The 27,795-nt window shown below is 54.7% G+C and overlaps 1 protein-coding gene and 2 long non-coding RNA genes across 8 annotated transcripts; 2 read left to right on the forward strand and 1 right to left on the reverse strand.

Annotated features, from left to right (window-relative positions):
• Positions 1 to 1,067: 1,067 nt before the first annotated feature.
• On the reverse strand, positions 1,068 to 14,215 carry ANKRD34C (ankyrin repeat domain 34C). 5 transcript variants are annotated; one of them, XM_082734340.1, is made up of 6 exons: positions 13,753 to 14,215; positions 13,368 to 13,473; positions 11,369 to 11,612; positions 10,126 to 10,438; positions 6,032 to 6,288; positions 1,068 to 5,753 (listed from the first exon to the last, which is right to left on the reverse strand). In XM_082734340.1, the coding sequence occupies exon 6, from the start codon at positions 5,709 to 5,711 to the stop codon at positions 4,104 to 4,106; it is 1,608 nt and encodes a 535-aa protein (XP_082590466.1). In that variant the 5' UTR covers positions 5,712 to 5,753; positions 6,032 to 6,288; positions 10,126 to 10,438; positions 11,369 to 11,612; positions 13,368 to 13,473; positions 13,753 to 14,215; the 3' UTR covers positions 1,068 to 4,103. The 5 variants fall into 5 exon arrangements, with proteins under 5 accessions (XP_082590466.1, XP_082590464.1, XP_082590463.1 ...); XM_082734338.1 differs by having other exon boundaries at positions 12,132 to 13,473; positions 13,753 to 14,200; XM_082734337.1 differs by lacking the exon at positions 13,368 to 13,473 and having other exon boundaries at positions 13,753 to 14,178.
• On the forward strand, positions 13,271 to 16,192 carry LOC309866554. 2 transcript variants are annotated; one of them, XR_014312740.1, is made up of 4 exons: positions 13,271 to 13,331; positions 13,653 to 14,204; positions 14,675 to 15,480; positions 15,623 to 16,192. It is a non-coding gene; the product is annotated as an uncharacterized lncRNA (long non-coding RNA). The 2 variants fall into 2 exon arrangements; XR_014312739.1 differs by having other exon boundaries at positions 14,675 to 16,192.
• A 3,234-nt stretch (positions 16,193 to 19,426) lies between these two features.
• LOC309866557 lies at positions 19,427 to 26,243 on the forward strand. Its single transcript, XR_014312743.1, has 6 exons — positions 19,427 to 21,175; positions 21,707 to 21,820; positions 21,957 to 22,070; positions 22,392 to 22,847; positions 23,640 to 24,745; positions 25,029 to 26,243. It is a non-coding gene; the product is annotated as an uncharacterized lncRNA (long non-coding RNA).
• The last annotated feature ends 1,552 nt before the right edge of the window (positions 26,244 to 27,795 follow it).

The following is a 27,795-nucleotide window of genomic DNA, read 5'->3' on the forward strand; positions in this document are numbered from 1 at the left end:
ATGGGCTATGGGACTGCTGTCCATCTCATTTCATTACCATTGGATGTAAGAAGCATCACACTGCTTTACTTTTCTAAATCAATCTAAAATGGGTCTTGTCCCCACCCCCACCCCCTGCCAGTCTTAACAGAGACAATAAGAATGTCCATCTCGGTCTCGGAGGAGCTCTCGGGCCCTGTTCCGTGGCAGTACCAGCAGCACACAGCATTCGGGCTCACCACCGTGCTGACGTGTGTGCACTGTCCGAGCTGCCGTGTTCTGTCAGGGCAGGCAGCTCTGATGTCCTCCTGCCCAGCCTGACCCTTGCCTCCCAGGATGCACCGTGCAGCCTCTCCCCTCCATAGTTTTGCTCCGGGAGGAGGCAGGTTCCACTCAAGGGACCCCAAGTTTCTGACCTTCTGTCAGTCTTGGGAGTGCACGCTTCCCCTCCAGGTGGACTCCTGTGGCCTCGTCCTCCTCCCTTCTCCCCCGTCAGTCCTATCAGCGTCTCCGCCCCCTCCCCCAGTACGGTCCCTCATAATCTCTCCTCTAGGGGTTCAGAAACAATGGGGACCTGCCTTTCCTGAAGACAGAGGGGGAAGAGACATACTGAAACTAGTCCTTTCCTTTTTTTCTTTTTGTTAACCTAAGTCGTTTCAGCCGTCCAGGGGAGAACCTAAAGGTACGGTTTGCACTGGATCGGGTGCGGATGAAACGTGAGTCACAGATCCCGGACTCCCAGAGACGATACCTGTGCCCTGTCCTCGAGCGGGAGCGTATGTTACCACTCATCGATGTTAGACCTCGGACCCAAGGAGGGAGGCCCCTCCCCACTCAGGAAACCCCAGCAGAGGCGGGCAGGGTACAGAGACCCACCTCTCGCCGTGGAAACGCACTTTCTTGTCCTCTGCCTCTTGTTTAACCAAGGGAGAAACCATAATACTTGTGTAAGTAAAAGTTAATTTTTAAAATTATGCATGCATGAAATTAGGGTGTCTGCTAAGGATGACATTCCCAGGCAGTCACGTCAACCCCGTCATAAGGAAAAGGGGATATTTATCATGGAGACTTCGCTACAAAAAAGGGTGTGCTATTAAAGGATTGCCATATATCTTTTTATTGACATGTTAGAAATATCTAGACGGTTTCGTTACTTGCATGTGGACACGTCTCTGACCTTGCCGTCAGCTTGAGACTAGAGTCCAACACCACAGAGAACCAGTTCAAGCAGGAGGAGGAGTTTAAGGGGAAGGGTCAGACACAGCCTGCCTTTGGCAGGACACGTTTACCTGATGAAATTCTAAGAGACTCTACGACAGGTCTAAATAAACAAACAGAAACCAGCTTCAGGGTGTCTAGAAGCTAAACCAAAGTTCCAGAATTTAAACTTCAGGCTCCTGTTCTAGAATATATTTTGACAAGCATTCCAGAAAGTCTTAACTACAGTCTGCAGCTAACTCCTGTAGTGGCACCAGGATTCGGAAAAGAGAAGCGCCTCTCTGATCTAGAAAGCACGGTGGAATCTAAAATGTGCGTTTTAGAAGCATCCTTGTGTGGTTCGTTGATGTGGACAAATCGCTTTTTTCTGCACTGACTAACCGTGACGAAGTGTTGTGGTCGTACTAGTTTGGAACCCAGCCTAATGCAGCAAATGCATCATCAAACGGGGATGGAGGTCGTACCGTCCAGAGAAAGGCCAATGGACGGGTCACCAGGGACAGAGGCAGATCAAGAGTCCCCGCTGCTCCTGCTGTGGGCACGCGTGGGACGGACGGGCTATTCCGGATCTACTAGCAGAGGCTAGCTTTCGCTGGCAGTGCGGACAGTGGGAGGGCATGGGGGGTGGGGGGGTGGGAGGAGTTAATGAGCTGCTGAGAACAAGGGATGTCCCTATGATTTTCTCTAAAATAATGTGTGGGAACGTGTCCTTGCCTGCAATCCCGTCCATTTGGTAAGAACTATTCGTGACTCAGTGGTCCGAGAAGCTTATGCATTGTTCACCCTAAACCAAGTTTCTGAGCCCTAGGTTTTCACTAGCTTACATGCTTTTCCTCCCTCCCCACAAAGTACAAAAGGGCACCAGCACTCCCACAGGTGTGCTTGCCAAGAACCCCGAGGGCCCGAGTTATGGATCAATCGATCAGTCATCCTACTAAAGCAGAATTCGATTGGCTTCAGGTCAGTGGGAGGGCTGACGCGGCCAGACCCACACCTCTGTGCGGCTTTGCTGGTCATGACCGATTTCTGCCAGGCACACTGTCCCCCCCCTCCTGGAGCCGCAGTGATCAGCCGAGGCGGTGTGGGCCCAGGAGATGTCTGGAGATGTCTCTGGTGGTCGCACCCAGGAGGAAGGTGCTACTGGTGTCTGGCGGGCAGAGGGCAGGGCTGCCGCCGAGCCTCCTGCCACGCAAGGTCAGCCCCGACGACAAAGCCTCACCCAGCCTAAAGCTTCAGCAGTGCTGGGACTGAGCACGGACAGGCCCGCCTGGAAGGAATGATGAAAAAGTAAACATTCAGGTTACCTGTAAGCGTCGTCCACGCTTCTGTTTGGGGTGCTCAGACAACCACCTAGCAGATGCCGTGACAGAAATGCTGTGACCTGGAGAGCCGACGTGGCGGAAGCCATTTTCCTCGACCAGTATGCCGACGGCTCGGTACCACGGCACCCCCGGGGGTCTCAAGGAGACCCTGGAGTTCCTCAGCAGCACTGAAATCCATTTTGTGCAGGATATAATGTATTCTCTGAGACGCGGGCGCTTCAGCGGTCTGAAGGTGTCCGTCAGAATCAGCTACGTCCCGTCCAGTCACTGCTCCGAGCCAGGCCCAGCAGCCGGCCCGTTCTTCCCCCTCCCCCCTTTCAAGGTGAACCACTGCCAAGCCCGTTTTGCCCATGAGGGAGTGGAGGCTTCGAGAAGTCACAAAGCTGGTAAATGATGAAAACAGGGATGCAAACCCCAGTCTCAGAGCCTTTACTCATTCCTCTGTAGGACGCAACCCCTAGGGACCACCGCATTCTTCTAACCCTGGAGCCGGCGTATCCGGGCAGCAGGAGAGGAAGATGACTAGGACGTAACCAGGAGCCCTCATCCGAAACGTGCCTCCAGCCCTGCAGATGTGCCAAGCGTCTGCCTCCCTTCTCCGCTGGGGCAACGTGGCTGGAAAGGGTCGTTCCGGTCATTTCTACAAACCTCCATCATGTGGATAGTTCAGACACAGCAGAAACCAGAATTTTCTTCAATTACCTGGACAACAGCCCCTGACAGGACAGCCCGCACCCCTTCCCCGTTCAGGCTACAGAACTCAAAGCCGTCCCGCAGCTCCGGCCTGAGAAGCACCCCCTGCCCGTCCCATCGTTACTATTGTCCTGGCTTTGGGGAGTCGCATCAAGTTTTCTCAAGAACAAGCAAGCAAAGGGACCGTTCTGGAAATTGTATCACATTCACCTCCAAATTCATTAACCACAAGATTCCGACACAGAGCTAGTGTCAGGGCAGGGGGCAGGCCGCGTCTCTGAGGCGCCCCTCAAGGACGGCCCCTCGGGATTCGGGGGACACGTGGTTACCATCGCTGGGGACCCGCTGCACACCCGCAGGTGTACGTGAACGCAGGTGTGACGGGGGCGGGAGGGGTCTGGGGCTCCGGGTGCTGGACAGCGCCCACCCGCGGGGCCCCTCTGAGCGGGGAGCTCCGCTTCTGCTGTTGGGAAGGGAACACAGCTGCCGGATTCCCGAGCTCTGGGCCCACTGAGCTCCTGCACATCCCGACGCATGTGAAAGCCTCGTCATCTCTGTAGGCACTTTATAGATGGATTACAAAGGGCGTGATCTGAATACCATCTCAGGACCTCCGTGCTCGTCTGCCTGGGGGGCCTTCCCAACCCCAAAGGGAGGACCGTGGGGAAATTTTTGGTTTCGGTGATTTCGTGTCTCGAACCCAATTACCCTGAGCTCTCTGCAGGGAAAACTGCATAAACCCAGAGACCACTTCCGCAGGGACACAGCGCCCGGCTCCGTCCCCGCCGGCAGCGCAGAGGGACCCACGGGATGTGCGGCTGTGTTGCTCTAGGTGAGGGCGCCTTCCAGTAACTGCGCAGAGTTCTGTGGTCTACAGCCCGCCGGCCGCCGCTAGGTGACGGTCTGCTCGAAGTCCGACAGCCGCCTCATCTGCTCGGCCTGCATGGAGTGTCTCCGCAGGAGCGCCCGTCGGCCTCTCAGGTCTGCTCTCTTGGGTGAACTGGGCGCAACGGGAACCATGGATTTCAAGCCGCTCGCAAGTGGAGAAGACGGTTTGCTGCTGGATCTGATGTCAGGGATAGGTGGGTTCCCACCGATGTTTAAAGGCGGCAAGAAGCCGGGCCTGCTGTGCGAAATTCGGTCCAGCAGCAGAGTCCCAGAACCTCGCCTTTCCAGCAGAGGTGGTGGCCGGCGGCGTGCCGAGCTGGGGGACGTGCTGGGCGCGGCGTCCAGGGACTCCCGCGAGCCGGGGAAGAGAGCCAGGAAGGAGCCGTCGAGCCTCTTCCTGTCCAAGGGCCCTTTGCTTGATTCCAGGGAGACCGAGCTGAGCTGGTCGGCCCCAGTCTGTAAATCTAAGTCGTGCAAATCACTCTCCAGCCACTTGAGGGACACGGGATCTTTGAGAGCAGGGGGGCCTGCTGGGCTGAAACCCACCTTCTCCTGGTCAGCGGGGAGAGTCCCTCTCCGGGCAAGACGGGGGTGGGAAGCCTGACCCTTCTCGTGGGCGGCCTTCCAGGATGCTGGTCCTGGGGAGGCCGTGATCTTCTGCACCTGCTCGGCGACGGTGGGGAAGAAGGTGGGGTCTTTGCCATCGATGCTGCTGGTTCTGGAGAGCGGCCCCCTCTTGGGGAAGGACACATCACTGAAGCTCTTGACGACCTCGCTGTCCGGGCCGGGGCCGTGGGTCTCGTCCTGACGTGCGCCGGCTGCCAGCACGGACGGCGCAATCAGGCCCCAGGGTTCAGACTGCAGCCTCTTCAGCTGGGGCAGGCGGGCCCGCTTGAGGTTCCCCACTTTCCTGAGGGGCGACCCGGGCTCGTTGAGAGCCCTGGCCGTGTTGCCGGCACTCAGACGCCCTGACTGGAGGCTGAAGAAGTCATCCTCCCTGTCCGTGGGTGGGGCTCCCCGGCCTGGAGCCTTCAGTTCGATGTCCGAGGGGGACGTGCACAGCGGAGGGGACTGGCGGTCTTCCCCTCCGGGCGACGGAGGGGCGTTGAGATACTGCTTGGTGGTTTTGGTGCCTGACAACGACTTAGCGGTTGTTATGATGATCACCTCCTTTCCTTTGGCTTTGCAGGCATCCAGCAGGTGCCTCAGGGCGTCCTTGTCATCGGCATTGATGGCGTAGACCAGGGCCGAAGCCCCCGTGCGGTCCTCGAGGCTGGGGTCGGCGCCGTTCTCCAGGAGCAGGGACACCACGTCACCCCCCGCCCTCCGGATGCAGGCGTGGATGAGAGCCGTCTTGCCGGACTTGTCCTGGATGTTGGGGTCTGCCCTCTGGTCCAGCAGGTACTTCACCATCCTGGGCCGGCTGGTGCTCTGCTGGTCCACGTGCTGGGTGATGCACGCCACCATGAGGGCCGTCTCCCCTTTGTCGTTGCTCTCATTGATGTAAGCGCCCCCTTCCAGGAGGAGCCTGGTCAGCCGGAGCCTCCCCAGCCACACCGCCTTCAGGAGGGAGTTCCCATCTGTCCTCAGCTCCGTGTCGTCGTCCGTCATCCTGGCCTCGGCAGCGCCTCCGGGCCACCGCGGCGATCAGACCTAGCGAGGGAGAAAGGAGAGGGATGACGTGTGCTCCGCCGGTGGCCGGAGCTCTGTGGCTGGTGCAGGGGTGCGGGGTGCGGGGCCGCCGGATCCCACCAGGTCACCCAGCTCGTCCGCATCCATCTGTCACGTGCGTGGGGTCAGGGGACGGTGGCCGCCCCTCACAGAGCCAGCACAGAGGTCAAACGAGAGCACGTACGGAGAACCCTTCCGCACAGCAAAGCCGCGGACGTAAGCCCAGCGCACGGTAAGCAAGACAGACGGCCGTCGCTTACCTCGAATGTCGTGGAGGAAACCACGCTTCGCGCCCGTGGGCCGCGCTGGCTTCCGCGCGTGGAAAGGCCCATGTCTGCCTGGTTCGCTGCCACAGCCCCAGCCCCAGCGTCGAGCGGCGAGGCTGCCTCTCGGGTCACCTCGTAAATAACTGTTCACCCCATTCTTCTTCCAGCAGGAAACACGCCAGAAACGGTCATAGAGCGATGGACGGTTTTCACCTTCTCTTTGCCGTACTTCCTGACGTAAGCATGCGTTACTATACAAGAGGGGAGAAATCAGGGCGGAAAATCATCATAAAGCAAAACCAGTCTCGCTACCCCGTCCGGGTTGTAGTCTCTACTTTTCCAGCAGGTGTCAGAATCCCGACGTCCTCCTGAACTTCGTCCCATCGTCTTCCAGAACGATGCCGCACCCCCCCCCCCGGAACAGGCGCAGGGCAGAGGATGGGCGGGATCACACGCCTGCCCACACCCGAGCGTCCGCGGCGGAGCCCTGCCAAACCTGGCCCCGTGTCCCTCCCTGAGTTCCCGCACCAGAGCCCCCAAACCCGGCATCGCTGGAGAGGCCGTCCGCCGATACGGAGAGGTGGGGGCCCCTCCAGGCCCATGTCTGTGCCAGCACAGCCCCTCCAGGGGACTCCGTCCCCCAGGCTCCTGCTGAGCCGACGCTCCTGGCTCCCCACCTCAGGCACATCTGTCCTCCCCAACCCCACTGCCCTGAGCCGTTTCTGATCAGTTTATGACCCTCTGTTAAATGGGAAGTCAGAAGCCTGCCTTGGCTGAAGTTACAGACAGACCCACACCCTTCATCACTCTCTAAGACGTTAACAGGTACTTGCAGTGTTTGTAAACGCCCAAACCGCACTTACGGCTGCAACGAAGAAGAGCTCTCCTCGTGCACGCACGGACACGCACACGCACACGTACACACACACGTGCACACGCGCATGCACACGCCTCGGGGAAGCCACTCCCTTCAGGGAAGCGACTGTGGTTAACCGTCCAGTGTCCCTCTGCTTCAAACAAGGCTTTGTCCCGAGAGCTAGATCTCGGGGGGTCGCGCTGCAGGCGTGTTCGTGGTCCCCCAAGATCTTCTCTAGAAACGCTCCCGCCCAGGGACACCGCATGGCCGCTGTCTCCCCGTCTCCCGCCTCCTCCTTCAGGCTCCTACTGTGTGTGTGTGCACATGGGTGTGCGTGTGTGGGTGTGTGTGCGCGTGAGGTATGACCTTTCTCTTTTTACACCATCCCCTATAAGAAGGGCCTGATAAGGACTATAATAAGATCCCTTTAGGAAGGTCTCTGGGGGGATGCCTGGGTGGCTCAGTTGGTTAAGCAGCTGCCTTCGGCTCAGGTCATGATCCCAGCGTCCTGGGATCGAGTCCCACATCGGGCTCCTTGCTCGGCAGGGAGCCTGCTTCTCCCTCTGCCTCTGCCTGCCTCTCTGTCTGCCTGTGCTCGCTCTCTCCCCCTCTCTCTCTGATACATAAATAAAAAAATCTAAAAAAAAAAAAAAAAGGAAGGTCTCTGGGCTAGGTGTGTGCGTCCCCGCACGCTGGACACAATGAAGCAAGTCCCACGCCACAAATCAAGGAGAGGGAGTGCGCAGCGAAAACACGGCCTCCTGCCCCCTCAGAGGCCCCTGGTCCCCAGCCCAGCCCCCCAGCTCCCCCGCTGTTGCCCCAGTCGCCCACGCACAGCGTCTCCCTCAGATGCCCGCATGTTTGTCCCTTTCAGCACCCCTCGTGCTCCTAACTGCAAGGTCTCCCCGCTCTTCCTTCCTGACTCATCGTCCCGCAGACCTCGGCTCAGATGCGACTTCCTTTTTAATCAAGAGGAGAATCACTCAAGACCGAACAGGGAGAGCAGAGGGAGATGACGGCTGACTCATGCGCGGGCTATATAAAGAACTCCCACAAATCACTTCCTCCGAAAGAGGACCCACAAACCGCCGACGAGCACATAAAAAGGTGCTGAGCCTCATTAGTAGGCAGAGAAAATCAAATTAAGGCACAACGAGAGGCCACGACACATGCTGTGTAATCCGGCGCGGCTAAAATTAGACCAGCGGCTCCGAGACCAGGGTCGGACCAGGATTCGAGGCGGCAGGAACCCGCTGGCGGGGCCGAAACCAGCCCTCCGCCCCAGTCACTCCACGCGGGCTTCCACCTGCGGTGGACTGAGAAGCGCGGCCACGACGTCCTCCCCTCCCCGAGCACACGCCTGCGAAGACCCTCGCCCCTCCTCCATGCACCCCTGCCTTGACCAAGAAAGCGCAGCCAGAGCGGCCGTGTGCGACTTGCAAGGCCTCCGTGGACCTTCGTTCGCTGCCTGTAAAGACATGCGGGGTGTCCCGCCAGCAGGGACACACGGAGTCCCAGCGGGCCAGCCCCGCTGACCACCGCAGTGCGAGCGAGGCCGCCTCGGACCGGCCGACCCCCAGCTGGTCACCCCTGCGGTGAGGCTGGCAGAAGTTCCCAGAGCCTGGTCCGCGTTGCAGAAACAATGCACAAATAACTGATTACCGTTCGAAGTCACTCGTTTGGGGGTGAGTCATTCACATCAATAAATTACCCGTAAATCTGTGTAGCCAAACATGTACAGAAACGTTCCCAGCAGCACAATTCATAAAAAGCAAAATCTAGACGCAGCCCACCAAGAAGAAAATAAAGTGTAGTACACGCACACGCTGTAATGCTTGCACTGTCTTGGCCATCTCTCTTCCTTGCGCTGACACAGCACCCAGACACGCACCCCGCACAGCACACGCACGACCCACCCTCACCGCCGCAGTCGCACACACACTACACGACACGAGAAAAACCGGACACGGCCTCTCCCGGGCTCCTTGACGCTTTGCAAACTTCTCCATGGAGCGTCAACGTGTTCGTCTCCTGGGTCGGCCTCCGTGAGCCCCGAGGCAGGGACACGGTCTTCTCTCCCTCATCAGCGGTGTCGTAATTAGGAGGATCAAGGAAGATTCAGGGGAAAGGGGCAAGAGAGAGGGAAAGGAAGGCAGGACGGGCATGAGGATGGACCGTGGTGCGTCCCTCCGAGTCCCGTGTGGGGCACATCGCATCTCTCCAGACCCCTTCAAGGTCCGGGGCAGGGAGGGAGGGAGGCTGGAAGGGAAGGGAAGGAGGAAGGGCCAGAGGGGACAGGACGGCCTCTCTGGGAGATGCTGCTCTCCCGGAACTTGGGATCGGCGGGCTCCCTGCTCCCCTGAGCGCAGGCCTCGTCCCAAATCCCAGCATCTAAGGAGAGCACAGAATGCAGACGAGGCATGCTGGCAGTCTCCAGCCCATCTGAGGGTACGACTCTGTGTAGGGAGCACTTTCCATGCTGTCCACAGCCCCTCTTTACTGTGTGCCTCCCGACTGACATTCCTGAATGACAAAAACGCAGGAGCTCTGAGTGAGGACAGACCCAGACCCTCGGCTCTCCCCCGCGGTGGGGGACGACAGCCCTGCCCTTCGCGTTCCGCATCCCCCAGACCGACGCGGTCACGTCGACCTGCCCGTCTCCAGTGTTGGCCCCCCGCCTGTCTGTCTGGCCTGAGTGGCCTTGGCAGGGCTTGCACCTCTCCCACGTCGTCGGTCAGGCCAGTGCTGCAGGTGAGCAGGTGTCCCACGAGTCCCACGCCCCGGCTTCAACCGGCCAGGAGCAGCAGCTTCCCCGAGGCCACCGGGTGCAGACACGCGGGCGCGCTAACCCTTTCTAGAGCAGATGCTGACTAAAGGGAGGTGGTGGGAAACAGACGTCGGGCCACCTCCTCTCCTCGCTGCTGGTGGGCTTCAAGGATTTCGGGGCAAGGGATGCCACAGAAGACATGCCGTCCGCGAATCAGAGCTGCGGGCGCCTGCTGTCAGGCCGTGGCTGGCTGCGTGTCTCCTTGTTCCTCCGCGTTCCCTCTCCGCCTTCCACTGCCCTTACCCCTACTCCCCAGGGCGTTATCTCCCCATAAAGTGCTGATACACTGACAGGCTTGTGTGGATGAAGCTTGAATATGGCCGCGCAAACCGCGTGGGACGCACTGGCGCTGCCGGCCCATCCATCCTTCGTTCACCACCAAACACGCACTGAGTGTCAACGCACCTGCCGGGCACGAAGGACAAAGAGTGTCGAAGTCGCGCTCGGAAGGGTCTGCTGGAGGCTGGAGGTCACCTAGGAGCCTCTGAGGGAGGACGAGGGTCCGGAGCACCGGTGGGACGAGGCGGAAAGGAGCCTCAGGCTGGACAGGCGCTCCGAAGGCAGCACTAAACGTGACCCACGGGAGCGCGGGAGCCAACCGCGGTCTGACGGACTTTGGTTTGGGAATTCATCTCCTGACGTGCGTGGCAGAGAACGAAAATGAAGGGCAGGGACCCCTAACGCAGGGAGGATGAGACGCCTTTCGTGGTTCCTCAGCCTGTCGGAGGGAAGGAGGCTCCTGAATTCTGGAACCCCAAGCACTTGGCACGAGGCACCACGTTTTAAAATTAGCAACCCCAGAGTGGGTCCCCCACCACGTGTTTCAGAAACAGAGTCAAGAAGTTAAAAAACAGAGTTTAAGTTTTTGCTCACTGAGACGTGAGCAAAATTTGCCTGGTTCCTTCCCCGCGGTCTGGCCGCCCTGCCCCTCAGCCCACCCTTCTCCCGTTCACCCCTCAGGGCTGTTTTCCGTCTCCCTCAGAAACGGGGCCACCACAGTGGGGCGCACACACCTTCCAAAGGTGCAGGGACTGACTGACTGGATGAGGAACCCCGGAAACTAAAACATCACCAACGCCAAAAAAAATATAAGAAAACGATGTTCTCTCTGATGGAGGGGTGGGTGGGTGGAAGTGGTTGCCCTTTTTTGGCCCAGAAACTGCTGGATTCTTTTACTGTCCACGAAACTATTAAAGTCTAAGATTTTTGAAGCTGGGAGGAGGCACCTTGTCCACTGGTTCCCAGTTTAGAAACAGGGGATTTAAAGACAGACAGTCTTTCATCTTGCCGAGTTCAGGCTCTCTCCCTCCCGCGCCTCCCCACACCTGCAGCCTGAGTGACGTCGATCAAGGTTGCCCAGTAAAGGACCGAGGGCCAAATATGGCTCCCAGGGTCGCCTTGCTTGACGGGCACAGTGCTTTAATTTTTGAAACTTGAATGTTTTAGGATGCATCGTTCATTGTTCAGTTTGGCAAAGGCCTTACCATCCTCTGTCATCCTATGACGGGCCTGACTCCTGTGCTCAGGCTACTTCCCTGGCCTCTGCAGGGATGCGGTTGAGGACACTAGACATAAAACGAAAATAAACTTGGCATTCAAGTCGGGCTGCTCTGTCTCCGTCCTTTCCCTCGCTCGCCTAGCTTCTTACCTCTACAGGTTTGTTAGAAGCCTCCAGTGAGCCAAAAGATGGAGGAACGCTCTTCCTAAACTTCAAAGCACGGTGCGCTTCTGCGAGCCATCGCAACAATGAGTTCGGTGCCACGAAAATCCCATCTGCTTTCTCTCCTCTTCCCCGAGTCACCTTGGCATGGGATTTCCCGTTACACTTCCTTTGTTAGGCAGCACGGTAAATCAGAGGGTCAAGGCATTGCATTTCTTTTCAAGACTGTTTCCTGAAGGAAAAATTGTGCAAAAGTAAGAAGGGCCAGCAGACTCCTGCAAACACCTACAAAGCGGCTCCTATCCCCGAGAAAGACACTGGTCATACACAGTACTTCACTTAGTGACCCGCAGCAAGCCTCTAGGACTCCAGAGCACACGTGCTGTGTATTCGTCTTACTGCTGGTTCTGGCCTGAATCTTGTTTCTTACCTACTTTCTCAGCTTCCTCTCCCCCCCCCCCACTTCCTTTTCCTTCTCTTCTTCCTCCCACCCACCCCTCCTCCTCTGCAGATTCAACAAAATAAGCTTATGGCTGTTCTTATGTTTGTACACATCAGTCTGTCCACAGTTACATCTTAATGAATCTCAGCTACTTCCGATGTGTCAAACTGACATCTTGTGGATCTTTATAAATTGCCCGAAAGTCCTTGTGGAACAAAAGAAAATACAGTCGATGAGTATGTATGCCGTTGATCTACATGAGCTTGCTGTTTCCATAGATCGAACATTGGTTTACAAAATCATTTTCACCTGGTTAGACCTGATCCTTACAGGGCTTCTCTCCATGCCCCGTAGGTCTGTAACCGCTCCACATCCTAGCCCCTGAAGACGTACAGCTGCGGCAGAAAGACTGCAGAGCAGAGAGGCAGGTGGCCTGGATTCGGATGGCAGCCCTGCTGCTAGGTGGCTGTGTGACTCCCCCAAGCGTTGTTTTGCCACACGCATAGAAGAACTCCAACCCCACCTAACAAGACTGCTGTAAGGCTCAAATGGAGGCCACATGGGAACACTGTACAAAGTCTTGTGAATACCTAAGGAATTATTTTCCTGACTCAAACTCATCCAGGATCTTCACTCTGAGCCCTGCACTGGGGTGCCGCTGCCCATCACCCACCCTTTCCCTCTTTCAGTCACCTGCACCCCCCTTTCCGGCCCCTACCCCCCAACCACAGTCCACAGTCTGCAGAGTTATCCCCCAGGTACACGATCTCTTCGACCATCTTGCCCTGCACTTTTGCAAAGGAAGCATCATTACCCTAATTTTCCAGACACAGAGCTCGGCGTTCAGACAGGTTGGGGGATTGTGCCCAAGCACACAGGTTCCAAGCAAGCACACAGGCCCAACTTTGATTCAAATTCTGCCGCCCTGAACCCAAGTGCGGAGCTTTCAGGGGGACTTGCTCCGGCTCGGGCACACCTACCACTGCTGCAGCCCGGCCGGGTGGACAGGAGTGGTACACCATGGCCGGCAGTAGGGACCTGCACAGGTGACCGAGCCCCCCCATCCTCAGCACTGGGATAACAGCACCCAGGCTCTCTGCGTGCCTAACGACCGCAGAACCGAGCGGAGCGCTCAGCACCCGGCGCGGCGCAGGTGGGCGCTCAGTAAGTGTAGGTTTTGGAGGAGTCTGGGTCGCCTTTCAAAATCCAGGAGGCCAGGCGTTCCGCGGTCGCGTTCGCGGAAGCGGGGGGATGTTTATACTCCGCCTCTTCCTTCCGCAGTCACGGGAAGCAGTTCGAGGCGGACCAGAAGCAGAGCTCCACGTCCGCGTTTGCGACCCGGGAGGCCTCTCTCCGGGCGCGGGAGGCGGCGATGCGGGGCGGCCCGGGCGGGGAGCGCGCGGGGCGCGGGGCCGGGTTGGGAGCCCGGCGCTGTCCGAGGTGCTGGACGCCGCGGTCCCCGGGGCATCTTCCCGCCGGCCGAGCGCGGCGTCAGGGACCACCCGCGCGGTAAGTGCTTCTCCGTCATTGCTCTGAAATGCTCACGTTCGAACTCTTTACAGTTCCTCGAACACTGTCAGGATCACCACCTCTCACCGCCCGGTCCTCCTAGGTTCCTGCAAAACTGTAGGCTTTGCTCCCTTTTCGGTCCCTGCAGAAATTCAGACGCCTGTCACCCCGCCCCGCTCTGCTCCGCAACCATTTCCTACAAAAATCCAGGCCCCTACGCATCTCACCCCCACGCGTCAATGCAAAAATGAAAAAATGTAAATCCATCTTCCACACCCTTCTCCCACAATTTCCTGTGATAAAAGCAGACTTTCCTTCCAGCCTCCCACTCCTGCCTCGGCTAAACGCGTGGACTTACTTCTTGGGAGCTCAAGATCCCTCCCACCCGGTGGACCAGGGCAGACCCCTGCGGGGCGCTTACCTGGTGAGGACGCTCACCAAAGGAGGCCACCTGAGTGCGGGCCTCCGGTAGGGGCATGGCTCCAAAAGCAAGATCCGGGGGTGCCTGGCACTCCCGCCCTCCGCTTCGGGCTGGTTACCAAGGGGCACTTCCAGGCTGAACCGCGCCCGGGCGCTGGGATGAGCCCGGGCCTCGCCGGTCCAGCTGAGTGACTTGCCCAGAACTTCGCCAAGGTTCCTAAATAAGACCCCTGCGTCCGTGGCTTCCGAGCACCTCTTGCTCCTCCAAGTTCAAGTGAGAACAAGGGAGTTCTTCTTTAAGAGAAGGAAGCGTGGAAGATGAGAACTGCGCCCAGTTCTTCTGCCCTGCAGGTCTCCTGTGCTCCGGCCCGGCCCCCGCCGCCGGCTGGCAAGCGCCGTTGCCCGCCCGCGCCCAGAGCGCGTCTCCAGCCGCGACGCCGGCGGGCTGTGTGGGTGAGTGTGCCAGGGAGGAGCGAGCACCGCCGGGGCAGCGGGGGCGGGGAGAGGCGCCCGTCGCCCCGCCCGCACCCCCGAGGCGCGGTCAGACCGGCCAGACCGCCTCGCGGGAGCCGGCTGGGGGCTCCGGGGGTCGGGAGAAGGGCGGCGCGCTCCCCGAACCTGACGCCGCACGTGCGGGACCGGGTAGGGATTTGAACTCGGGTCTCCTTTGCTCTCCACGCGGCTCTGCCTTCCTCGGGTTTCCTTCGTCAAACGCGCTCGGATCCAGAATGTCCGTCCACAGCGTGGGAGAGAGAGGAAGGGAAGAGGTGGGGGGGCTGTGGCAGGAAGACTCCAGGGGTGTGGAGGAGTGGGATCGGTTATGGGGTTTCCATCCCGGCCCCTTCCGCGCACCTCCTGCCTATTCCCAGGACTTCCCTAGCAGCCGCAGCCGCCCGCCATCAGCTCTGTTTTCTTTGTAACAGGTGACTCCCGCTTGCTGGGTACCGGCAAAGCCCAATGCATCAGTCCGCAAAGAAAGTGCCGCCCCCGCCCCAGTCTGGGACCTCCCACCTCCAGCCCAGGAGGAGCCCCGCCTTTGCAAACCACAGTCCTGCGGGAGGGACTGCCCAGGTAAACACGCACACGCACGTTCCAGTTTTCCTTAGAAAAAAGTCCCACCACTTGGGTCGGTTTTAATCGTTTACGTTTTCCTAGAAAATTGTCCATCTCATTTACAATTTCAAATTCACAGGCACAGAGTTACAATTCGCTTTACCTTATAATTTTCAACGCCTCTAAATCTCAAGGTCCCCTTTTCATCCCTGAGTTTGCTGCGCTCCCCGCCCCCCATTATTTTTGGTGTTGAGTTGCCCTTACTTTGTTGTGGTTGAGTTATATGATCTACGATTTCCGTTCTGTGGCCTATTCAATGACTAATTTAAATGCAGAAACCATTTTTCCTCACACTCCGTGAAAGAAAAAAAAATGAGCATTCTGTGTTTTTGCATACAAACATAAAAATACACTGTGAATTTTGCAGAATTACCCTCCACATCTTTACTAGTCTATGTTGGTTAGGAGCAGAGTCTGAAGTCAGACTGCATGGATTTATTCTTTTTTAAGATTTTTTTTATTTATTTGAGATTGAGAGGGAGCACAAGCAGGGGGAGCAGCAAGGGAGTCGAGAAGCAGAGGACCCCGGGATCACGGCCTGAGCCCAAGGCAGGCTCTGAACTGACTGAGCCCCCCTGGTGTCCCAGCTCAAGCACTTACCAGCTGTGGATCACTGGTGAGTCACTAACTGGTCTGTGCCTCAGCTTCCCTCTCCATAGAACCAGTTAACACTAGTGTCTGCTGCAAGAGGCAGCTACATTTACGCCGAGCCCCGTGTACCTGCAAGCTGTTCCCCCGCTCTGTTGTGTGTCAACCAGGATCCACGTCATGGGACCAGAGACGCACGCAGCTGAGTTAACACATGGGCAGTATTTAGTGTGGTGTGCGGTGAGGACTAAACATCCTACGTGTCTTCGCTCTGTCACCCGACCTGTCAATATTCACAGGAAACTGTTGAAGTGTTTCAGGACATTTGGATCCATTTATTCAAGAAAAACATATTGGGTTTGAGCTGTGTGACCAGATCTGTGTTTTTCTGGCTGTGCGCTAGTCAGCTTTGAACAGGAAAGACCAGTTCTCTGCTTTCGTGGAGGGACCTTCTCAAAATCCAGACTTGTCAGCATCTCTTGGGGGTATGAGCCAGTGTCCTGCTGTTCCACGACCCCATTTCATGCAGGAGAACACGAGGTAAACGTTCTGCACCCTCTTCCAAACCCTCCTTCTGGTGGAATCTCAGTCGCTTCCCGGAGTTGCACCCTATGTGCCCGACCCACTTGGTCCATAATGATAATCATAATTTTCAAAAATAATCATCGCTTCTAGTAGCGATTACAGCTTCGAACCGCTGATGTCGCCAGTACGTTCCCGCCAGAGGCGTCTAGGGACACACCTGCTGGTCACCACCGTACATGGTCACGGCTTGTTTTCCTGTGATGACAACTTTGAAGATGAGCGACTTCCAACATCCAACAGAGAACCTGTTCTCAATTGTAGTCCCCATGTGACACATTACGTCTCTGTGACTTATGTATCTTATCACTGGGACTTTGTACTGTGTGGTGCCCTTCCCCCATTGTGCCCGCCTCTCCCTCCCGCCTCTGGTGGCCGGCAGTCTCAGTGCGTCTTCTCTCCTCAGCCCGGAGGGGATGGTGTCTGTCTCCCACTCCTGAGCACTTTCCCTGCACAGACCATATTTCTAGTCAGTCACTGTCTGGAGGGAAGACAGACTCAGGGGTCACTACGGAACCGCTGAGCTAGAGCTCTTAGCAAGGGGCCAGGAGTCATCTACACGGACTGGGAGGCCACGTTCAGGAACCACGGGGGGCTCTCCCAGGATCGCATAGCGACCCATCCCACGGCTGCCAGGCCTCTCGGGGTCAGCACTGTGGGGTCCGATGTGTTCCAGACTATGATACATTTTTAATAACTTTTACTAGATGGTTATTACAAGCGTGTTACAGGTATCGTCTAGGACATACAGGCGAGATGTGACGTGCTCTTCCTGTCCTTCTGGTCCACTTTCTAATGTTAAGCAACGGTTTCTTTCATGGTTTTCCTGCACATTTAAATCAGAGGTGCTTTTTGCTATAAGTATTAGAAAACCCATCTTGGGGCTCCTGGGTGGCTCAGTCGGTTAAATGTCTGCCTTCGACTCAGGCCATGATCCCAGGGTGCTGGGATCGAGCCCCGCATCGGGCTCTCTGCTCAGCGGGGAGTCTGCTTCTCCCTCTCCCTCTGCCCCAGCTCATGATCTCTTACTGTCTGTCAAAGAAATAAAACCTTAAAAAAGAAAGAAAGAAAGAAAGAAAGAAAGCTCATCTTAAACAAACAGGGGCCGATCTTCTTACATTCCAGGATGTCTGAAGGTGGGCCATTGCTGATGGGAGATCAGAGACTCAAACCTTCCAGGACCAGCCGTGAAGCTCGTGGCGTTTCCCTGGAGTGTTCCAGAAGGCTGCCATCCACTTGAGCCATAATATCCACTCCCTAGACAGACGACGAGGAAGGAGGAGAGCCAGACACATCTGTCCCTTTCATCGGGAGGGCAGGCCAGTCCCCACAGTGCATCGCACAGCCAGAGTCTGTGAGGAAGGGGACCTGTGTGGGGACTGCTGGAGAATGAAAAGCCAGATTGCTGCGATTGGCTCAAGACCGAGAAGTGTGATTCCTTCCCGTGGTCTGGTCCAGAGCACTCCCGTGAGCTGGAATTCCGTGAGCAAGAAAACACGCAGGGAATGAGCGATGGGAGTGTCACAGCGCTTGTGAATGAACACTTGGGAGATGCAGAGGAGCAGAGAAAGAGGCCATCGGTAACGTTTATAATCCATCGGTGTAATTTATAGAACTAGAACTGAACCATAGAGCACGCTGGATTGGTCTTGCAATGCCTTCCTTTTTTCTTAAAAAAAAAAAAAAAATCAGCCATGAATCTATCGACTTAGATATTTTTTTGTTCTGTGGTTTATTACACACCTTTGCACCCGATTCCTCAGCTTGATTGTTGATGGCGGCAATATATTCTAGGGCAAGTGTGAGCCAGTTCTCTGTTGAAGATTTCACACGGCCCCTCCCCACCGTAAATCACACCGCAGCGAAGGTCCCTTAGTTAATCTTCACATTTCAGAATTATATCCTTAGACCAAAATATTTGAGGGTTTCAAGTAGAAGGTGGGCAAAATCTTACCATTTTATACACATTTCAAATGTATCCCCTGTGAAGGTTGAACCAGTTTTCATTATCCCTCGCTCGTAGTTAAGCCGTCGTCAACCACAGGAGATCTCATCGTTAAAAAAATGTGCCAGTGCCGGTCGCTAAAAATGGATTGGGTCATTGTTTTCATTTGTGTTTCTTCTAGTACCAGTCAGGTTGAGTCTTTTTTCGAATGTTTATTGCCTACTTTTCTGTAAATTGCTCATTTGTATCTCCTAAATTTTCTCTTGGTGTTGGTGATTCACACTTGAGTAGGAAAGTAAATTAAGGTTGTTCATGATCTCCCGAGATGATCGAGATGATCGCTGCTACTCGTCAGTCATGGGGGTCGCGCATTCCTCTCTCCCTGTCTCTCCATCTCTCTGTCTCTGTCTCTTTGTCTCTCTTTCTGTGTCTCTTTGTCTCTCTCTGTCTTTATCTCTCAGTCTCTGTTTCTTTCTCTGTCTCTGTTCTCTGTCTCTGTCTCTCTCTGCCTCTCTCTATCTCTCTGTCTCTCTCTCTCTCATGTCTCACAGCTACCTACTTACGTATCTTGTGATTATTTCCCTTTGGATAAATTCCCAAAAGTCAGATTTCTGAATTCATAGATAAGAAAAATGTTTAAGTTTTCAATAATAATGGTCAAATTGTTCCCTGAAATGTGGTACTGATGTATCAAATTCATGATACCCCCTCATGAACCCTACAGTAATGCTATTTCTTTTTTAAATAGTTGTCAGTTGGAGAGGCAAGCCTGTAGGTTTTCTCTGTGATCATACCCTTCTTGGGAATTCCCAGGGTTGGCTCTCTGGGGCCTCTTTTCTCTTTTTTTCTTCCTAAGACCTGATCAGGGCTTTTCTTCCATGGATCTTTGACATTTGTTAATGGCAGCATTTTTCTATTTTTAGTTCGCCATTCTACTCTCATTCCTATTAAATACTTGTCCTTGTTTTCCTGTTTCTTTTGCTGTCTGTTCCTTAGCTTTGTGAGTCGAATTCATCGTTAGCTCTGTCTTACTCTTCTTTGCACACAATGGAATCCTTTTAAAGGATATAAATTATCCTCAGGGCACAACTTCATCAGGCCTCCTCTCTTTTGTTATCTCCAAACTGAAAATAACTTTTGAAACAAATGATACTTTAATAATATTAGAAATTTTAAAGAAGACAGAAGAGTCAAAAAAAAAAAAAAACCAACCCACAGAGAAACCCATTTGGAAGTCCACAATTCAGTTAACTATTGTTAACATTTTGGGGAATGTCGTCCCAGAAATTTGTCTTTTATACATATATAAAAATTTTGTGTCAATTTTGTCTACTGGACTTTTTACAATGTGCTGCAAAATGAAAATGTTTTTCTCTCTTTTTCTTAAAGATTTTATTCATTTATTTGACAGAGACACAGCAACAGAGGGAACACAAGCAGGAGGAGTGGGAGAGGGAGAAGCAGGCTTCCCGCTGAGCAGGGAACCCGATGCGGGGCTCGATCCCAGGATGCTGGGATCATGACCTGAGCCAAAGGGAGACACTTAAGGATTGAGCCACCCAGGCGCCCTGAAAATGGTTTTTTCTTAATGAATGTACCACGTAATAGCTTTCAATGAGTCCGTCTTATAAATATATTATCGGGGCTCCTGCGTGGCTCCAAGTCTTGATCTCGGCTCAAGCCATGATCCCAGCGTTGTGAGATCGAGCCCTGTGTCTTGCTTCCTTCCCAGCGGGGAGTCTGCTTCTCTCTCCCTCTCCCTCTGCCCCCACCCCTCTCAAATAAATAAAAATAAAATTTTTATTAAAAAAAAAACTATCACTTATTTAACCAACCTACAGGTTGTGCACATTATACGTTATTCCTAATTTTTCACCATGATAACTATCACACCTTAGTCCATTTAGAGTAAATACCTACAAAGAAATTGCAGAGTGAATATAGGGAAAATGTTAAACATTTTAATAAATATTTCTGGACAGTTTTCCAGAAAGATTGTAAAAATTGACACTCCCCCAACAGAGCACGGGACTAGCCATTGTCTTTTACCCTCTTAAGTTCTGGATAGCTTATTTTAAAAAAAACTTACCTTTCCCTTTCTCTGCTTACTAAGCGTGTTGATTCACCTGTCGTGTCCATCAGTTGTGTTGTGTGTGTCTGTGTGAGGGCCTGTGTGTGAGCTTGATGAAGTCCCAGAACCTAAGTCAGGTTCGGTGGGGTGAGGAGGTTCGGGGCCGACGACTAAAGAAAGAATTCTTAAGACGTCGTTGGTGCAAAATGGTGGTTTATTAAAGCACGGGGACAGGGCCCGTGGGCAGGAAGAGCTGCTGCCCCGGGTTGTGAGGGATGGCAGGTTATGTACCCTGCTGTTGGGGGAAGGGGAGGGGAAGGGAGGTTTCAGTGGAGTTTTCATATGCTAAAGAGGGCCTACAAGGTGCCAGGATGTTCCAGGCCTGCGGGAGGCCTTGCCCTTGCTGTTGGATCAATGTTGTCTTTAGACCAGCCATTAACATTAAGATAGTTGGGAGACTTTTTGGTGAGGTGTCACAATCCTGCTATCAATCATCTTTGTTAGTGAGATTTAGGACATTTGTAAGCCAAGGGAGACTCCTGTCTTGCAGGATTGTGAGCTCTGCAAGTTAACTATTTGCTTATTGTTCATGGCGGTCAGGGCTGCCTGAGGGATGCTACACATATGGAGGGGAAAGGGTGAAGGGGGGGTGCAAGGCGCCAGCTTTTGCTTTGTCCTCAGCCAGCCTCGTGCTCCCTCATCAAGCTGACTGGTGATACCCTTTCCCATTTCTCTATCTGACTTGTCTTACGGATTTTTGACGCTTTCTCATATTTTATGTCTCTGTTCTTAGTCTGTCGTACATATCACAAATATATTCCACTGTTTTATTTTCATTTGAGTTGTATTGTGTTAGCTCTGTCATAAATGAGGTTTTAATTTTTAAATTGTCTACATCTATCTTTATTTTTTTTTTCAATGTCTTGGCTTTAAGGCACCAGGCTTAGAACACTCAGACCTGAAGCTAATGAAAACCCAGCCCTGGGGCACCGGTGGGGGGCTCAGTCGGTGAAGCGTCTGCCTCTGGCTGGGGTCATGATCCAGGGTCCTGGGGTTGAGGCCTGAGCCTGCTTCCCCCCCTCCCTCTCCGCCTCCCCCTGCTTGTGCATGCTCGCTCTCTGTCAAGTAAGTAAATAAAATCTTTAAACCCAGCCTTCTGCTGCTGCTTGTCGGGTTCGGTAATTCGCAGTTAGACGCTGGCTCCTACGGTCTGTGGTCTGCGCCGTCAGCGAGGTGCGCAGTGAGGGGAGCCGTGTTCCCAGTGACAAACCAATGACCCCAGCGAAATTTTTGAAGAACCTCTCTTCTCCCCATGGCTTTTGAACTGCATTTTTATCACGGGCTACGTTGCTGTAAAGACTTGACTTTATCTGTGAACGTCGCTGACCCACCTTTCCCGCGACTTGGGTCCCCGCGTTCTGGTCACTACAAGCCTCTGTCACGGTTTGGGATGAATGGCGTAGGTTCCTCCTTCAAGTACCTCCTCTCCCAATCTCCCTGAATTTTACTACAGATTTGCCCTTTCAGATTAACTTTGAAATCTTAGATTCAGAAGATCACGTTTTTTTGTCAAATAGTGTTTTTTTTCCTAATCATCACGACACGACCGAACTGTCTTCTAATTGCTGAAAGCAAAGGTGAGCTTCATGTTTCCAGGGAAAAAGCCCGTGTTCTTCTTAGACTCACTGCCGCACTCTGGTGTACAACCGCACTGCAGACCTCCACACAGAAGCCTAGAAGCCTCCAGGCTCTCTCTGTGCAGCGGGATGGGTGAGGCCCCCTCCCCATTGTTCGTATATTGATTCCTAACCCTCAGTGCGAAGTATGTGCGTGTGTATGTGCGTGTGTGTGTGTGTGCTCAGACTGTGCACTCACCCTACGTGCGTACACGTACATCTCTCTACAGTGAGTGTCGCTGCAAAGGCTCTGTCTGCACTCTGCACACCTCAGCGGAAATTTGGGACCAGACCTGAAGGCACTCTGGCCCTCTCAAAGCTTCTCTCTAATTGTGAGCTCCAAGGTATTGTCACCTGCGCAGCAACTTGGGAAAATATTTTGGGAAACTGTATCTCACACGCGGTGGTGCGCTGGTGAGGACCCTGGCTTTCCGCTGGGAGATGGGGGCATGTTTATAACTACGTGCGGGGGTAGCCGTAGACAGCCACCTATGAGCACACACGTGCAGAAGTTCATTCTAACCTGATTAATAGAAATGACGTGGGCTGCGCTATCTACAAAGAATAAGAAATCATACAGTGTTCTCCTGCGAATCCCAGACAGCCGGCTGGTCTTCGCAGAACGGTCTCGTTGATTTTTCGCGAACTCTTATCTCCCCATTCAGCCTGTGGACACGAGTCACCCACGGCTTCACGAAGGAGCTGCATCCCAGGCTTCACGAAGGAGCTGCGTCGCAACCCGAGTCCTTCCCCCCAGAATGTTCCGTCGTCCCGTACCACCCGTGATCCCCTGCCCAGCTGGTTCTCACCCCGTACAAACCACGCTCGTGGAACTGAAGCCTGCTCGGTTTCCACACTCACGGTAAGTTCGATCTGCTCTGTCGCAAGTTTCCTCCCTCACATCCGTGATCGAATGTGAGGCGCTCTCTTACGTGGACACTGAAACGAAGCCGCGGCCGGTCACAGCTGCCAGCGGGGCTGCGTCGTCCTCACACCCGGCTGGGTCCAAGCTGTCGTCAGGCTGTCACGGAAGGCAGAGCGGGGACGAGAGGCAAACCTGTAGGCAGGACGCCCGCCACACAGACTCACCAGAGCAAAGAGCCTCACCAGCTCGGATGATAGTGATGAGGGAGCAGGAGGCTGGCTGAGGACAAAGCAAGAGCTGGCGCCTTGCACCCCCCCCCCTTCATCCGCTCCCCTCCATAGGTGTAGCATTCCTCAGGCACCCCTGACTCCCATAAAATGATAAATAGTTAACTTGCTGAGATCACAATCCTGCAAAACAGGAGTCTCCCTTGGTTTGCAAATTTCCTTGAGATGACAACAAAGAAGTTACCTTATCAATAGCCCAATTTCCAAAGACACAGAACTCAGTTCCTCAAGCCTAATGTCACCCTCCCCTCCATAAAAACCGAAGGTGGCGGAGGTAGAAGGAAAAGTAAATAAAGTTAAATTTCTTCTAAACCTAAATCTCATTAACAAGGATGCTTGATAGCAGGAATGTAACATTCCACCAGACTCCCAATTGTCTTTACTTGATAGCAACTAAGCCTTCAATATCCTGATAGTATTCTTTGCCCCAATAGCCCTTCTGAACACCCCTTTGTCCTCACCTACCCAACTCCTGCGTATATAACCAACCACCCCTCACAACCCGCGGCAGCCGCATCTCTGCCTGCCCACGGGCCCTGTCCCCGTGCTTTAATAAACCACCATTTTGCACCAATGACGTCTTAAGAATTCTTTCTTTAGTCGTCGGCTCCTAACCTCCTCACCCCACCGAACCTGACTTAGGTTCTGGGACTTCATCAATAGGAAAAGGTATTAATTAGGAAGGGATGAATCTTAGTGTTCACCACCTTCATTTTTAATGGAATTTAATTGTAAGCTCGTACATTAATTTTGAATCACAGCTGTGACTGACCAGAGAAATGCAACAGCCCATCCTTGGGAGCCGGTCCAAGCCGACTCCTGAGCTGGGGCCACACATCCTTGCGCTTGGGGAACGGCTGGGCTGGCAGAGGCCTCGGCCACGGCACGTGGTCCCCTCACATCCTATGTGGATGGAGAACCGGCGGCCTTCGGCTTACCCGGGACCAGAGGTGGTGCCCGTCCGAGACAGCGGCGGCTCCCTCTGCATCCTGCTCCTGGAGTGTGGTATCCCCCACGGCCACATGCCCTGGGAGCGTGTTCACAACGCAACGTCTCAGGCCTCCTCCAGACCTGCCCACTCGGGAAACTACAACCTCCAGGTGATTCCCAAGCACAGGAAGGTCGGAAGCTGAATCACCGGGGCCCGACCCCCCGAGCACAGCGAGTGGCTTTGAAAGATCTGCAGGTGATTGAACGCAGAACCCAGACCAAGTCACTCGGGTGGACCCCAGGCCCTCCGGGATGCCCCTGTCAGAAGGTCACCGTGGACGTCAAGGCTCTGACGCCAACTCTTTCTGAGAAGCAGGGTGACGCCAGCTGTGCCTGGAGGGGATACAGGACCGTGACCCCGGGGGGTGGAAGGGAGCGAGGCCTGCCCGTGTTCTCCCAACAGCGAGGAGCGAGGACCCCCTGACCCTGAACTTCTGAGCTCTACCCCCGACCTCGTTCTTTGGGGACAGTGGGAGCCATGGGGAAACCGGCAGAGCAGCGAACTCACAGCCTCCGTTTGATGCCGATCGTGCGCCAGCTCTGCTCTGCTCCTGACCCCCTGGCTCTGAAGAGCTGGTCTTGAAAGCGTCGTTGCCACAGGAGGCCCCCGCATTGTGATCACCGGCTCCCCCCACGCCCTCCTTGGGAGCCTCCTGCGGAAACTGCCTTTATCTTTTCCGATGTGAGGTACCTTACAAAAATACTCAGCAAATATTTCAGCAAACGCAGGTCCCAAAATAGGCACTCTACCCAGTGTAAGTCATGGTCACCAGTGTGCCTCCGAAATGCCCAAAATAGCGTCTGGGTGGCAGTTCTCCGAGCAGCGTCCTTGTTTAGCTAACCTAGTTAGAAGCTGTCAGCTTGTGCCTCGCGTCCTGTGAGCGTCTCGTGGCTCTTTCTCTCCAAACCCTTCCCATCCCCTGGAGGGGCTTCCCCGTGTGCAGGGTTCCGGGGGGCGGGGGGCAGCTGCAACACGTTCATGGGACGCCGGGAGAGCAGCATGTGGGCCTGCTTGCAGAGGGGCGTCGCCGGGGGAGACCCTCCCAGCCCCTCCGAGACCTTTCCCTGGGGCTGCGTCTCTGTGGGAGGGCGGGCGGACTGGCTGCCCCATTTCCCCCGAGGCCCCTTGTCTGACTCTGACATTTTGTCACCGCCTCTAGGCCCACGGGGATGGAGGGAAGTTCATGCGTTTGAATCTGGTCCCAGCCATGATCCAGGAGACAAAGGGGCAGCTCTGCACCTGCTGTGGGGAGCACACCTGTACCGGAGAGAGGGGGCATCCCCCGTCCCCGTGACACGCTGCAGGGCACGAAGACAATGGCATGAACATCTCTGGGTACCTGAAGCGGCAGCGCCCAGCTCGGCTGGATTTGTCAGGACTTTCTGGCTCGGCATGAAGAAGGCCCATGTCCCGCAAACCGTTCGCAGTCCCGGGCGAGGCAGAACCACTGGTCGTCCTGGGGAACAGCCCAAAGCCACTCCTCCTAGGATCTGGCAAAGGAGCCTCAGCTGAGAGTCGTGATGGAATTTGAGAAAATCTAAAATTAAAACAGAGAAGCGGACAGAGCGTACATGTACATGAGTCAGAGGGGAACAGCCATTCACCGAACCCCCGTTTTAGGAAGAGACAGGGCAGAGCCAGGGCCGTTTCCAGGCCTGCGGAGCTAAGACGAGCCCCCCCCCCCCAAGTGCCGTCGGGTGCCTGGCAAGGGCTCTGGGGAGCTGAGGCCGGCCCCGGCCAGCCCAGCCAGGGAGAACCGTGTGGGAGACGGAAGAGAGGCTGAGCCACAGTCAGGAGGGGACCCGCCTGCCGCCGGCCTGCCCCCTGTCCCACCCGGGCGCCGATCCCGCAGGAGGGGAGAGAGGCCCCAGGCAGCGAGCAGAGGCCGCACACTCTTCGTGGCTCAAGGGAAAAGAAAACTTTCTCTTTATTATAAAAGGATTACACTGATAATGAGGGAGTGTGGGAAGCCCAGCAGCAGATAAAGAAGCGGCTTAAACCCTCACAGGGCACGCCACCCTGAACACAGCACCTGCAGTGTCACCGGACGTTTCCTTCCTGCCAAAGCGGGGTCTGCCGCCTCGTCCCAGCCCAGTTCTGTTTCGAAAATCACTTTCCAAGAATAATCGAAAGCAGCTGAGATCTTCCCAGGAGAACCTCAGAGTCAAAGGGAATCCAGTTTGCAATGTACCCAAGCACTTCTTCCCGTCCCGTTCCCAGTCTCTGGTCACCTGCTGGCCTGCTCCTCCCTGTCCCCCCCACCCCCCAGCAGTCTGTCAGCCCCAACCCCAACCCCAAGGGGTCCCCGGGTCTCTCTTCCTCGTCTGACAGGCTCCGCTCCTTTCCCAGCATTAAATTAGGGGGACTTGCTTCACTCTGCGTTCATCCTTTCTTCCTACCCATTTGCCGGCCCTCCCAGGCCGTGCTGGCCTAGCAGACCCCCTCCCTCCCCGGGGAGCTTGGGGGAGGGGAAGGCAGAATGTTCCTTCCAGTTCAAGGGGAGGAAAAGGAAGAGTATCATGAAATATGCAAATGCCTGTCATGTAACAGCTTTTACAGAAAAAAAAAAAAACCTAAATATTTTACATACATTTATTTTATCAAACTGCAGTTGTATTACAGGTGCAATTTTATTTTAATTTTGTTGGTTTTTAAAGATTCTATTTTTTTTTAATTTTTTTTTTTATAAACACATATTTTTATCCCCAGGGGTACAGGTCTGTGAATCACCAGGTTTACACACTTCACAGCACTCACCAAAGCACATACACTCTCCAATGTCCATAATCCCACCCCCCTTCTCCCAACCCCCCTCCCCCCAGCAACCCTCAGTTTGTTCTGTGAGATTAAGAGTCACTTATGGTTTGTCTCCCTCCCAATCCCATCTCGTTTCATTTAATCTTCTCCTACCCACTTAAGCCCCCATGTTGCATCACCACTTCCTCATATCAGGGAGATGATATGATAGTTGTCTTTCTCTGCTTGACTTATTTCGCTAAGCATGACTCGCTCTAGTTCCATCCACGTTGTGGCAAATGGCAAGATTTCATTTCTTTTGATGGCTGCATAGTATTCCATTGTGTATATATACCACATCTTGATCCATTCATCTGTTGATGGACATCTAGGTTCTTTCCATAGTTTGGCTATTGTGGACATTGCTGCTATAAACATTCGGGTGCACGTGCCCCTTTGGATCGCTCCGTTTGTATCTTTAGGATAAATACCCAAAAGTGCAATTGCTGGGTCATAGGGTGGTTCTATTTTCAACACTTTGAGGAACCTCCATGCTGTTTTCCAGAGTGGTTGCACCAGCTTGCATTCCCACCAACAGTGGGAAAAGATTCTATTTTTAAGGAATCGCTACACCCCCCACCCCCCACCGCACCGCACCCCCGAGGGGGCTCAAAGGCACATCCGGGAGATAAGGGTCGCGCGCTCCGCCCACCGGCCAGGGACTATATCGCCCTCGCTAACTCCCATCGTAATCATGCGTTCCTTCATTCATTCGTTCATTCGGCAAATGGTTCCTGTGGGCTTATGTGCCGGACCTCGTCACTAGGGAAACAACAATGAGAAAAGAGAACACAGACGAAGATTCACGTCCTCGGGAAGCACAGGCAAGTGATGAGACGTAAGCGCAAATACAAAAGCAAGTCAGTCCCAGGCTGCGCTGAAAGGTCAGGGGTCCTCTGTCGTGGTCTCCAGGGGCGTGCGTGGGTCAGGAGAGCTGGTTACTTCTCAGTGACACGATGTTTGGGGGAGGCTCGGCTGAGACGGGCTGAGGCATGCAGTCTGGGGGGTGGGGGGGGGGCGTCCCGTGTGCCACAGCACCTCAGCAGCATCCTGGCCCGTCCCCCCTCCCCAGGCGTGACAACCAGTAAGGACTCCAGACCTTGCCATGCATCCGGGCATGCGAAAGCGCC

This window comes from Mustela nivalis (assembly GCF_964662115.1).
Source record: "Mustela nivalis genome assembly, chromosome: 6".
Classification (NCBI taxonomy): domain Eukaryota; kingdom Metazoa; phylum Chordata; class Mammalia; order Carnivora; family Mustelidae; genus Mustela; species Mustela nivalis.